Raw genomic sequence first — 14,180 nt, 5'->3', positions numbered from 1 at the left:
TTTAATAGAAGACATTTAGGGAAAGAAAATGGAGTGTATCAGTCGGTTCGTGTCAGAGACTGCTGGAGAAAACTTGTAGTTTTCTGTCTCTAAAACCATTTCAAATCCATTGAAGCTGTAAAATCTCTGCAGAAGTGTAATGCATCAAAATGAACAACAACGGTTAAAAACTAAGTGCACAGTTGGATGCTAATCTACATACATTTACACCAGTTGGTGTGCTGGTTATTTGATTTTTTTCACATAAACTTGGTGAACACACTTAAAATCCAACAAAGTAGCCATGAAATCGCACATGTGGGTCCATTGTGGTCCAGCCCCCCAACAGTTCAATGGTTTGTTAGAATTTTCTGGTTTAAATTTACCTAAAAACCAACACGTTGTATTACATGCATGATTTATTCTGATCGTTGGTTTGAAGAGTTTGAGTTTGAACTTCATGTTGTAATGCTCTCCTGTCATAAAATGACTAAAATATTAGCAGGTTTAATTTTTGTCCTATAAAAGTGATGTTTTCAAGCTGTTTTTCTTTTCGACCACTTGATCCTGTTCAGTGTTTCAGAGTGTTGGAGTCAGTCCCAACTGTGGAGGAATGGATGAGCAATCCACCATAAAGCAAACACAGAAAGAAGTTGCGTCTCATTCACACTAACAGGTAAGTTTCTGGTCCCCAAATGATCTGAAATTTAAGTTTTGTGAGGAAATCAGAATCTCACACCTACATTCAATTGAGAGGCACCAATCACCCTCAAATGTATGTTTCTAAACATGCAAACCCCACATGGAAATCTCCCCACAGTGACGGTTTGAGGAAAGAATATCAACCACTAACAGAGAAAATGTGTTAAAGAGCAGTTTGAAGCCTTGTCTTTCATAGGATCTAGTTTCTACGTAAACTCCTGCAGTTAAAATGATCTTCGAGCTTCTGCAACACACCAGTGCTGCGATTTCACGAGCCCGGAAGCCGCCTCGATCACGTCGGGGACACTTGTGTGGTGAAGACTTTTATTGGTCTGGAAGAAACTGTGATCAATAATTCAGTTAATGACCGGCTGTTACATCAATTCAAACGTTGTCTCCGCAAATGCTCGATTACAGTTGAGCTGGGCCGAGCGGCTCTCCTCCTGTCAACAACCACCGGACGGCACTGCTGGAGAAACACAAGTGGCTCTGGCAGCTCGTGGTGAGCGGATGAAGAACCTCACAGGTATAGTCGAGACAGTCGAGACCATTTTCAAACAGTTTGGCTTCATAAATATCTCCTCCGTGTTGAAAGTTCATATCGCGGCCATAAAAAAGCTCAGTGTCCATTAAAACCAGGGCGGGGATTCGATTCGAGTGTCTTCCCATCAGCCGATGTCGGCCGAGTCCTTTATCGGACGGCGTAGTTATTAAAAAAACAAAAGGGTAATGAGCTGTCTGGAACAAACGGGGCAGGTGATCTCAGAACGGGTGCTCCGAGACGAATATCGTCAGCCGGATGATGGAGCTGCCTCTGAAGTTGATGACGTTGTTGACTGTGACCATCTCCAGGTCCAGCACCACCGTCTTCGGCCCCGTGATCGGCCGCGAGAGCACCAGCGTGGCGCTCACGTTGCTGGTTTGCTGTAAGACACAGAACACACGGTTAGAATACCAAGGCTGCTTTTCCCCGTTTGTAGCACCAAACAGTCCACACAAAGTGAGAAAGAAGCAATGGTGAATTCCACATTTCCACTTTTGAACTATATGACTTGACACTGGTGGAAAACTGATCAAAATGACATTTTATTTCACAATTTATAGATGGAAAAGCTCAAACTAGGCGCTTCAAAAGGTTTCCACACTGTTTGTGTCTCAGTTTAAACACTACATGACACGAGATTCCTCTAAAATTATGTTTTGATCAGACAAAGGGACAGTTGATGTAACTTGTTAATTTCTCATAGTTAGATTATAAAGAATTAATCATATATGTTCATTACTTCCATAAGGGGTTAATATATCTATAAATCCTAGGGTTAAATGGTTTTGAATGATTTAACTGGACAGTTTTTCCACTTTCTGAGGTTTTATTGATTTTATGGTTCAATTTTTATTCACATGAAGCTTTTTTTTTTTAATTAACTTTTGTGACAGAGGAACACACTGAGGGTTGGGTGGATGCTTCCTGCTCTCTTGTTGCCTCAGTACTTTTATACTCCAGGTATAAAGTAACTCGAGCTTTGATGAGCGATGACAGATTTATGTCTCGGGTGTTTTCCAATAAGGAAACTCGAACACGGAGTCGAGGAGAGCTTGTTTAGATAGAGATCAAGATCACGTTTCAATATGTCAGGGTACATCTTTAAACTCCTGATGAAGCTCACACACACATTACACACACCTATTGCTCCATCTACTGGCTGCATATTGTTAATTCCCATATTTTTTAATATATTTATAGCGTGGCACATGCAGGGACCACCTACAATTTCAATGCTGTTAAAACAATGACAAAAGATGATTGGGATTATTAAAAAAAAAAGGCAAAATTAATTCTTCCTAAAATCTAAATGAAGCACAGATTTCACAGATTACCTTGATCAAATCTAAAATGACTCGATTCGCATCTCATCAAGTTTTTTAATGTTTTGAGTTTTGTCTCATGAGCATACAACTGACGGACAAAATATTAAAATATTCAGTTTCCTAATGACATTTTTGGAAAATGCTGTTACATATAGTGTTGTTCATGAAGTTTACCTTACAGATTGAATCTATTTCTATGACACTTTCAATAAATTCAGTTCTAAACATTTTGCCTGCCACTTTTTCCTCAGAACTGAAACAAGCCCTTCATGTGGTTGAAGCTCTCTTCTGCCCTCTGGAGGGAGAAAACCTCACATTTTGAAAACCACTGCTATTTTGTTTCTATTTCATGACTTTCTCGTCCATTCCGAGCGAGCACTCACCCTCATGTAAAACTCTCGTCCGTCGTTGCCCGACTTTATCTGGAAGATGTAGAAGGCGCCGGGGTAACGCGTGGTGGCCTGCATTTGAAAGATGTCTGCAGGCACACTGCGCCCCGACGACAGGTCCATGTGTCGGTACAGGATAGTGAAGGGCTCGTCCCTGCAGGCAGGGTTCTCAGCTGAACACATGCACTGACTGCAGAGGAGAAGGACACACAGGTCGCACATCAGTCACACGCTCACGAGCCGGCACGGAGGGACGCGGGAGACTGAGGACTCACTTTTCACTAACTTCAACGTAAGGCCGAGGACACTGTAAAGGATCCAGGCATGTATAGCCTCCCTGGAAATTGAAACATACTTGTGCTGTTGTACAGGTGTTGTTACCAGTTTCACATTCATTGATATCTTTGAAAATCAAAAAACACAACAGTCAAAAGTCAGTTAAATCGTCATCATCATCATCATCATCATCATCATCATCATCATCAGAGAAACAACAACATCATTATTAAATAAGACACTCATGCAGACAGCATCAACACATTTGTGAGGAAATTGTTCATTTCACATCATAGATCAGAAATTAGCAGCTTTGATCCTTGTTAAAGTCGCAAAAGTTTGAATTCTCATCATTCCTTTCTGAACCGAGACCGAGCTCATCTACCAGCAGGATTGATGGGAATTACAGAAGGAAATTCAATGAAAGAACTTGCACACATTTTAATTTCTCTATCCAGTGATACAGCAGTTTGGAGCGATTCCCATTGGTTCAAACGTTTGAAAACGACCCATAAAACCAATCATCTTTGGTCTTTAAAAACTGGCACAAAGTGGTGGGACAGGATATGTGAATCGATGCTTTGTTCAAGCAATAAGTTAACCTCTCCACCATATCGGACAAACACTGATACAGGTGGATTTTTTTCTTGATACAAAGAACAATTGTAGCTTTATGTATCAGGAGATCGATCAATAATAAAAGCAGTTATGATCTCTGTGAGGACAACAGAGACTCAAAAATCACACAAACACATTACAACACAATACTTACCTCTGATCAGAAGGAAACATTAGTTTTAGAAGTGTGTATTAACACACTGATGGCCTTTTTTACATGATCTAACTTACCCAACCCATTCAATTGCCTTTTTTTTTTTAAGAAACCTAAAACTGTGCAGGAACTTGAAGGAGTTCTATTTCATATTTTACCTTCACAGCTCCTGCCGTCCTCGTAGACGTAATATCCGGGCGGACAGATGCAGGAGAAGGAGCCTGGTGTGTTCACACATCTGTGCTGGCACAGAAACTCAGAGAAACCGCACTCATTCAAATCTACGCAGAAGAAAAGACCTCAGCGTCAGCTTCCAGGGAGAGAAAACACACCAACAACCAGGCTTGAGGAGGCTCCGTGGGGAAATGGCTGCTGCGGTGTGGATCACATCTGATCAAACATTCTTTCATTAATGCGTCGAATTAAAATCAGTCCACATGTCGGCCTCGACACAGCTCTCAACTTTCAAAGGAAGAAGGATTATGAAAATGACTCCATCCATAAAGCAGCTGTACAAACACCCTTCTATGTTGCTGTTAGGCCCATATGTAACATTGTTGTTTAGCACTGTCTCATAGACTTAGTAGAGGATGTTCATGTTTTTGTTTTAAGCAACAACAGTCGATTCAAATGATGTCGCTGAACACACACATTTTGTGAACTAATTGCAACTGAAAATGAGACCCTGGGTCTCAATGAGACTGATGAAATAAATTAAAATTGGTCACATCTTCCTGTCATGTTCAAGGTTCTGTCACTTTGAATTTTGCAAAGCATGAATGGTGAAGAGAGAAAGAGAGATAGATAAAGAGAGCGACGGAGAATAAGACTGTTGTGCTGTTATTTTGTAGGCGTCCACTTATTTTCCTTCAAGTGCATAAAGCAGACACTTTGGCTAGACCAAGATCACAACCGTCAGATGTATGTAAACTGTTGGATTTTCAGATGAAAAAACACAGAAGTACTTAAGTAAATCCATTAAATTCAAAGATAAATTCTGTTAATCAGTGGTCACGATGCTGGAAGGGAAAAAAAATCTGGGGATTAACAAATCACACAGTTTAAAACATGCTGAAAAGACTTAAAGAATGACTTGATCCAGCTTTATGACCGTGAACTGCTCACCGATGCAGGTCCTGCCGTCGGCCTCCAGCTCGAAGCCCTCGTCGCAGTTACACATGAAGGAGCCGTAGGTGTTGAAGCAGCCGTGGCTGCAGGGCTCGTCCTCACATTCGTCCACGTCTGGAGGAGACACGCAGGTTAACTTGACAGCGGTGACATCTGCTGTGCGCCTCTGGGCGGCCGCCTCCTACCCTGACAGGTCCTGCTGTCTGGATTGAGGATGAAGCCGGGGTTGCAGGAGCAGGAGTACGAGCCCGGGACGTTGGCACACAGCTGCTGGCAGTAACCGTAGCGGCATTCATCAATGTCTGGCCCAAAATTCAAAAAGACAGAGTTAGTCAGAAGTTAGAACACAGTGCGTGTTCAGCTCACTGGATCTACTGTTACTACACCAGACAGTAGAGGGCGCTGCTGTCCGGGGGGAGCGCTGAAGCTTTCACGGGCTTTTCACAAATAAAGAAACAGAGCAGCAGTGTCTTTTCTACATTACCCAACAGCAATTAAAGAAATCTGGTAGTTATTTGAAGAAAAATGTGCTCTGACATCCGTGCTCAGCCGGGGCCTCATTCATCTCCACGCAGTAACTCACAGCACGAGCGGTATTTTATTATTCAATCATGAGAAAACTACAGACCAGGTTTATGGATGAAATAAATCTGTGGGTGTCGATTTAAATTTGTCATTTCACAATGTATTCTTCCAGTTTTCTTTATCGCATTTGTGACATTTTACATCATGACTGTAAATAATCACATAAGCTTTAACACCAATCAGCCATAACATTATGACGACCTCTGGCCATCACTTCATCACTGCATCTGTCAGCAAACGGGATGTTTTAGATATTTTGTGGGGTGTTCCTGAGCCGCAGCGGTCAGTATGTATTAAAAATGGTCCGATGAAGGATAAAAGGTGAACCAGTGTCAGAGTGATGAGGCTTACTGGTGAACACGGAGAGCGACAGTAGACTGAACTGCTGCAGAGTTTTATTGTGGTGGCGAAAGAAAATGTGTCACAACACACCGTGCACGCCTTGAGATGGATGGACGGACGGATGACTCACCCTGACACTGGCCTCCGAGCAGCCAGAAGCCTTCGGTGCAGGAGCAGGTGTAGCCCCCTGACGTGTTGATGCAGACCTGGGTGGGGTTACAGTGATGAGAGTTTGTCTCGCATTCGTCAATGTCTGGAACCAAACAGATAAAGACGGAGAGCACAGATTAGTCCGTGTGAATTCAAGCAATAAGAAATAAACTTTTCCTATCTGTAGACAGGAGTATTAAACTTAGGAGCCAACTGCAGCCCAGTACCATCTTGTGGCTGGAGCTGTAAAAAAAAAAAAGAATGAATGAAAGCCGACAAGAAAAACCCTTTTAGTGCAAACACATTCTGTGAGTCTTCCACAGTGACTCTCTGCAGAGTAATGTTGGTGAAAGTTGTGTTTCGCTGCAGAATTTCAGCAGCCTTTAACATGCATGATAGTTCTGCTAGCAATAAGGTAGTTACTGTCCCAAAGGAATGTATTTAAAATTAAATGAAGTCTCCCTTTCATGCTGTAAACTCTTATTTATTCTTATCTAATCATTTATTTTTAATCAGCCTTCACTGCAGTCGAATACTGTAACAATCGCTGCACTTACAGAAAAGCAAACTGAATCTCTCTGGATCTGGATCATAAAATGTTTTTGAGGCTCTGTGAGATTACAAAAAAATTAAATATGACAATTTGATCAATAAAGGACAAAAAACAATGCAAAACTTTATATAAATAACAACAAGGAAGCTGGAAACTGCAGAGATCAGGACTGTATAAACAGAAAATAACAAACAGGCCACAGCCGTCAGTAACATCTAATTCAAACTTTTAAAAACATTAATTTCTGATACATACTTTTCACATAAAGCGGTTGGACCCTCTGGCCCACAAGCTGAGTGTTTGAGACCTGAAATAAATAAAGATTGGTGGTACTCTCACCACCGGGTCGAGCAAAGCAATCTTCTATTCAAGACTCTGTTTCTCCAGCACTCAGGTTTTCACCACCTCGTGTTTAAAAAAATCTCTTAACACAACAGTCACCGTTTCAATGCGGCTGTCGGGCCGCTGTTATTTTTTCACGAGATTAGCGATTTCTCAGATTACAATCTGAATTCCTGGAACGGCTCGCGCTCCGCATCATAATGGCCACATTTCCTCGCGAGGATGTGACCAATCCAAAAATTCCAGCCTCTCCTCGAGGTTCTCACAGCGCGGAGCGACCGACGTGCAGGAGAAGGTCGGTCTTGGGGGGAAACGGGAGGGCGCCTGGGCAGAGGCGATAAGAGATAACTCCATTCTGTGCCACTTCGGACCCCCGGAGACCCCGAGAGCTCGGCCGCAGGCCAAAGGCTACACGGACGCAGCACCTGCTTGCAGTTACCAGAGAAAACCTCCGCGAGCGGCCTTCATCGGCTCCACATGTGCGGTCTCCACACACACACACACACACACGAGGTGCAGGAGTGTTTCACTTCACCTCCTTATATAGTTCTTTTCATGAGCTGCTCACAAGCTTTCCTGATTGATGGCGTTTCCAACAAATATGAAAATCAGCAGAAAGCGTTTGACCCCAACTCTGTACGCTACACCTGAAACATAAATCCTCAGAAGCCTTGAATGACACACGGGGGACGATTGGGACGTCAGCAGGGCTTTTCGTCCACAATCGCACTGCATGGAAAACACACAAGGCAATTCTCGGTAATCATAGTTTACAGTCACACGATGAGGAAAAGGGCCTCGTGCTCGCAAGCTGTCGTGCATTTTTGAAACGGTTTCAAAAGCCAAATAATTGGAGAATGTGTCCTGAAGCGGCTGAGGACCATGAAATCCCTCAACTTAAGCTGAAAAAAAGATCCCCAAGACCGAAGTCTGGAGCGGATGTGAGCATCACGGTCACATAAAGAACATGAAACAGCGCAAAGCACAATGCTATGTAAGAGGCTTCACGGATAGAAACGTGCCTATTATGGGAAAATATCTGCAATCCTCACGATGATCCCTTTTCTCAGGCATGTTTCTTTCAGACTGTTATGTCTATATGTGGTGAGAAACACAAAGTAAAGCGTTCGGTCCGCCCAGCCCTCATACTTCTGTTTGAATTTGACCGTCAGTCTCAAGGAAACGTCTGACAGGACGTTTCAAGAAGCACCTCTGCAGGTCTGCGCCTGCATGTCAGAGAAAGGCAAGAAGAAAGCTGAAATCAGAGTCAGGAGCAACCGAAACATGCACTTTAAAGTAATCAGTCATTGTATTTGGGGACTTCACACAACGCAACGCAAAGTTGGATCTTACAGAGCAGGGGTGTCAAACATAAGGCCAGTGGACAACAGGCCCCAGATTGTTCAAACCACTGAGAAAATTGCAAAAACCTCATAGAAAAGATTGTTGCCGTTTTTGTTAAAAACAAATTTCTTCACAAAAGTTTTTTTCTTTGAACGTAACTTTGATAAATCATGCTAGGTTGAAGTGCTAAAGTGCAAAATATGACGTACGGTGAAGATAACAGCTGCTGGCTGCAGCTCCACATTTAACTGCAGTGGGAAACTTGACAAGAAAGCGAGTGTTTTCCAAAACGTGCAGCCAGAGAATCACACCGGCCAGGTCGAGCACACACTCCCACCTCAGATCATCATTAACAGCTGCTGGGATCAACACCATTATAAGCGCAGCTCTTCTGGTTCTCGGGTTACAATCTAAAGAGGACAGGAAGTGAGTCGGCCGGCTCAATTTCACTGGTCAGGGGAGCCATTGAAACAGAACAATCACCTCAACACTTCCTACTTGACTTTGGAATGATCCGTGAACCTGAGAGAGTGTGAAGACGCTGTGGATCAAAACACTGAATACATCTCAAATGCATTTAGTAGGTAATACAAGAATGGGTGGCTTCAATCCTCTTCCCTGCAGTGAAGCCTCTCTATGCTCTGGTTTCCATTAAATTTAGTTCTAAAAATGTGAGTCTTAATAAAACGATCATCACTTGTTTCTTTTTACATGATTTCCTGACAGAAACATGCAGAAAACAACGGTCCTGCTTTAGAAAAGCATCTCTTTGACCCCTAGATTTTTCCTCTTTCCACCCTGAGAGGATTCCCGTCCCACAGCGATCCATATTGTTTCCACCTTTTGTGTCAGAATCAGGTGAAACCTTGAATGAGCCTTGACACATTAGAAAACTGACCGTCCACCATGGAAAAACTGCTCAAGGCACCTGCACTTGGAAAAAATATATAGAAGTGGGTTTCTTTAATAGTTCTTTAAATGAGAGAGGGTCCATCTTTGCATCCTTACTTATCGCCTCGCTGATGCTGCTGAGGAGGAACCCCCCCACAGACCTTATGTTTGACTGTCTGTTCACTGTGTTGATTTTAATATGATGGAGTTCCTGAACACATTTCATTATCGGGCTCTAAACTCCTGTGGGTCAGCACAAACATGTCTGTTTTCATAACGTACGGCTGCCGCAGAGACAGATTATTCTAACCCAATTTGAACTTGGAAAAACACACTCACACACGTATGGAGGCGCACCGGAGGTCGAAAGCCTCCCATTGTTCCCAGCCTGGTGCCATGAGCGACACTGATGGAGTATTTTACCGTTAAACCTCAAGACAAAGCCATGTTTGTTACCGGTTCAGACAGGAAGTGGTCGTCTGTGTAGTTTCTGCCCCACAGCGACATCAATCAACAGGCCATTACATCACCACACACACACACTGCTTGTAAAACACACGCACATGCCAGGCTTCAGGGGTGTGTGGATTTATTTGGAGTGGCCCCCACACAGGAGTGCTTGTTCTCCAGGCCGGGCCAGGGCACAGATTTGGTAACACATGAGCTCACTTTTGGCACTCGGGTGGCGTCGTTTACCCAAACAAGGTTGTGGGCTGAATCCTTGACGGGCCGTCTCCCATAGAAAGAGAAACACTCCATATTTGTGCATGAGCTGGACTCCAGAGCGCTGCACTGAATGTGTACGTTCTCCCCTCATTACAGATTCACGGCTGGTTTATCCAGAGCGGCGGGAAAAACACTCCGAATGGACTTTGAGGAGGTCGATCTCAGCAGCTTGACCTGCTGTGAAGACACGGGGGTAATTATGAGCTAAACACAGCTGGGGGGATCATCAGGCTCTTTGTGTTTACATGACAGCTGGGGCCGCTCGAGGCCATCGAATTCAACAAACTCAATTAAAGAGTGTTCAGCGGGAGAAGCCGGAGGCCCCTCGGTTCCGCCACGACAAGCGTCCAAGAACATCTGATGGACTCAAGCATTCCTATGGAGCCACACCACAAACTCTAATGACTTAAGTCGTTATTTCTGGCGTTTCTGTTTTCCCTCTTCCCAGCTCGTGCATATAGTTTCAGCTCTAAACTGCAGCAGGAGGCAGATGTCTGAAATGTTCACAATTTACAAACTGAGTCACAGATGGAGGCTGCAAACGGAGAATCACGAAAAATGCGACGACTCTGAACAGCTCCATCGAGATAAACCGAAGGGGATCCACAACGATGCACACGGTGGAAAAATACTGCAGCAACGTCCCTCATGCATGTTTTTCACTTCAGATACATCAACTCAATTTCTTTCTTTTATCAACTGCGCTGTTGCCTTGCTAAAGGGCACTTTCACAGAGCGAGATGAAAACCACCCACTCTACCATCCGATCCAGAGCCGTTCAGATTTCAGGAGGGCAAACTGTGCTTCCAGTTTGAAATCAATCCCAACAAAGAATATGAACAAAAGCAGGTTTGCACAGTACGAGTCAAACCTGCGATGTGGTTCAGTGTGTGATCTGACCTGTGATAAAAGAAGCAAAACGTTTCAGTACATTGTGTTGATGTCTTTAGGGTTTGTACTTCCAATTAACACTCTTCTTTCGGATCCAACTCTAACCAGATGCAACTACTCAACAAAGTCTTTTGAGTTCCCACAAGTAATTCAGAAGTGTAGTGATTTGTTGAGTCTCTTGGTCTTGAATCATTTTATCGATGATGTGCTGCTGGAATACGATCGACACAACCTGGTTTAATAAAACTCCTTCTGACTGAGCAGATATATTGACATACAGAGAACTGGATGCACAGTGCAGGAAAATATTGATCACAACTCAGTGTTCTTGCAGTTTGTATATTTGTGAATGCTGATAAAATGGTGAAATGGTGCAGCCTTGATCAGCGGTTTCCTTTCAGTTCAGTGTTTTACTGCTTTTCCTTTGTACAAGACTGATAAAGAAATTGTAGCCCAGTGGTCCAAACAAAGATATTTCACTTAAGTCCTTCATCAACATTTATTATAGCGGACGTTTAGGCTGAACTACATGCAACAAGTCATAATGTTGTCAAGTTTGTGTGAATTAAATGCAAACAAAGATCTGATTTCTTTCAAATTTGGTCATTTTGAAAGAATGCGTAAAAAAATTGGCTGCAGTTCAATCAGTCAGACCAGAGCTGTATAAGGAGAGAGTTGTGACACTGACCGTTCAGTTCTGCCATTTTTGTCCAGCAGTCGTCTCTGTATTGGTTATTGTCGTCTGTTACTGGTCTTGTGCCATCAAAATGTTGAACTGTGGCAACATGCAGCGACATTTTGATGGCACTGGTGTGTTAACATGGTCAGTAACTGACGAAAATAACCAATACAGAGACGACTGTTGGACAAAAAATGACGGAACCACACGGTCATTGTAGCAGCTCTCTCATCATACGGTTCTGGGTCTGACCACTGAAGTTCAGCGAGCTAATCGGCGAGATTCAGCCTGTAAATCCACCGTTCAGTCAGTAAAGTGAGGACAACGGCAGATTATAAACTGTAGATGTTTGGTCAAAACTCGCTGAAGAACAAACTTCTACAAACTGGCAGAAAATCAAAGGAGATGAAAACAAGCTTGAGGGATACAGTGACTCACTGCTGCCGCCTAATGTACAAAAGTGGCAATGCAATATTTCACAGACAGCAGCTTTAAATATTCAGCTTTCAGTCTAAAAAACATTTAAATCTTTCGGAACTGGGAAAGTAAACGTAAAGCATACGCACCGTTACAGGTGCCGTCCTCGGCGAGGCTGTATCCCAGGACGCAGTGCGCCGTGGGCCTCAGTCTGGGATAGCTCGGCTCCCCGGGTCTCACGGGGGACGGGAAAACCGTGTCCTGAAATCCCACCGCGGTGTCGGGGTAGCCGGGCTCGGGCAGGACCGGGGGGTCCGGTCTGAAGGGCTGGCTGTACAAGGTCCTGGGGAGGCACAGGTAGCCCCCGTTCTGGTTCACACAGCGCATGTCTCCTCGGCAAGCATCTGGCAGGGTACGGCACTCGTCCACATCTGGAACGCAGAGCCGTGCACTGATAAGGACATTCCTGCATCCCTGAACACATGAGAGCCTGTGATCTGCTCATCCGGCTCTGATCGGTTGTAAAAACGTGCGATTTTGTGCCACTGCACACACTCTGCAAACGTAGCGGCTGCGTGACGAAAGTGGACACTCACCTATACACTGCCTGGACCTGCGGTCAAACGCAAAGCCGTCTGTGCACGTCTGAGAAGACAAGATCGAGACTGAATCTGACTGATCTTGTCCTGGATTCACTCTTCAAGTTCCCCACATATGAATCGACATTGAGTTCAATATTCTGTCACACTTGTGATTTATTTTTTTCCAATAGCTCTTTAATCAAAGAGTTTCTGTGACATTTAAAACCACAAACTGCCGCAGAATGACATGACAGGCAGAATTTAAATACCTATAACCTCAAACGAAATGAATGAAATTTTCCAAACAGTGAAGGGAGGATTGTGTTACCTGTCCGTGTGCTGGATGGAGACAAAGCAGAATAAATACCAGAGCTGCCAACATCCTGCAAAGAAGACATCCTGTTAGTGTTTTAGACAGCTCTAATAGAAGAGTCCTTAATCCAAAGGTAGAATAAGTACAAACTAAAAGGAACATTTAATAGCATTGTAACCCACTGGAACCAATTCTGGTTGACTATCAATAAAGGCAGGAGAGATCTCCAGTCCATCAGTGGGTCAGAAACACTCACATTTACACTTACTGACAGCTTAGAGTCACCTATGACCCTCAGATGCTTGTTTATGAATTGTGCAAGCAAAACCCACGCACGTGCGGGGAAAACATGCAAACTTCACACAGAAAAAAGGCCAAGTTGCCCAACCTGGATTTGGACCGGGGGCCAAAGAATTCTAAGCCCTGTTCCCAGACAAAGCATAGCTTCAAAAATTGGTTAAACATGTCTATTTAGAAAAAAAAAAAGAAGAACAAATGGGGATGAAATAGTTTCAGTTTAAAAGTAACAACTAAAACTTGGTTGTGTAGGGGGGGGTAACACCCCTCCTAATAGTACATGTAGCTGAAAACTTCAGTCGTTACAGAACTGTAACGCGTTTCTTCGTCCGCCGCTCGAAACAAACCTCCGTGGCGCAAAGAGTGCAAAAAGAAGGATCTGCTGCGGACTGACCTGGCGGGGGAGTACAGCCTGAAGCCTCTTCGTCTTCCGCAGAGCATGCTTCGTGCTTTCCAGAGAGCTGAGGAGCCTTTCAGCGCTGCTCCGCAGGGTTTTCACCCCCCTCCGCTCCAAACTTTGCGCCTTTACGCGACACCGGGTTGTGATCCAGCTCCGAGCTCCGAGCTGCGGCGCATTGACCGAGGCCGTCTCCAAAATGGACCGCTGCGTTTCTCTGTCGGCTCTACCGAGTATTTAGCAATGCAAATTGACAGCCAGCCCCCCCCCCCCCCCCCTCTTCCCGCTGCAGCGCCAGCGCGTTCCCCAACAGCTGGATTCAATCAGGAGGTCCGGCCTCCTCCGGTCACAGCGCAGCGGCGCGCGCGCGCGCGCGCACACACACACCCACACCGACTGATGAAGGGGACAAAACACACACACTCACCCACACACACACACGGTGGCCGTGTGTTTTCTGACCGTGTAAACAGGCCGAGTGACACTGCGCATCTGCCGCATATCTCCACATCTGGCGCAGGCAGCGCATCTGCAGCCGCGTGCGTCCAGAGGCGCAA

The 14,180-nt window shown here is 44.4% G+C and overlaps 1 protein-coding gene across 1 annotated transcript; it reads right to left on the bottom strand.

The window, feature by feature from the left end:
• Positions 1-909: 909 nt before the first annotated feature.
• Positions 910-13,848, bottom strand: fbln5 (fibulin 5). Its single transcript, XM_030116410.1, has 11 exons — positions 13,621-13,848; positions 12,945-12,999; positions 12,632-12,680; positions 12,185-12,466; positions 6,173-6,295; positions 5,301-5,417; positions 5,113-5,229; positions 4,146-4,268; positions 3,215-3,341; positions 2,934-3,129; positions 910-1,605 (listed from the first exon to the last, which is right to left on the bottom strand). Exons 1-11 carry the CDS (start codon positions 13,665-13,667, stop codon positions 1,444-1,446), a joined length of 1,398 nt encoding a protein of 465 aa, XP_029972270.1. The 5' UTR covers positions 13,668-13,848; the 3' UTR covers positions 910-1,443.
• Between the last annotated feature and the right edge of the window lie 332 nt (positions 13,849-14,180).

Source organism: Salarias fasciatus, chromosome 19, assembly GCF_902148845.1.
Source record: "Salarias fasciatus chromosome 19, fSalaFa1.1, whole genome shotgun sequence".
Lineage (NCBI taxonomy): Eukaryota > Metazoa > Chordata > Actinopteri > Blenniiformes > Blenniidae > Salarias > Salarias fasciatus.
Note: the sequence above shows the minus strand (reverse complement) of the source record. Positions and strands in the feature narration are given on the sequence as shown.

Coding starts and splice junctions, on each gene's coding strand:
- fbln5 (XM_030116410.1), bottom strand. CDS start 13,667: ATGCTCTGCGGAAGACGAAGAGGCTTCAGGCTGTACTCCCCCGCCAG. Junction 13,000..13,620: donor AGGCTGTACTCCCCCGCCAG/GTCAGTCCGCAG, acceptor TCTTCTTTGCAG/GATGTTGGCAGCTCTGGTAT. Junction 12,467..12,631: donor CAGGTCCAGGCAGTGTATAG/GTGAGTGTCCAC, acceptor TCTGCGTTCCAG/ATGTGGACGAGTGCCGTACC.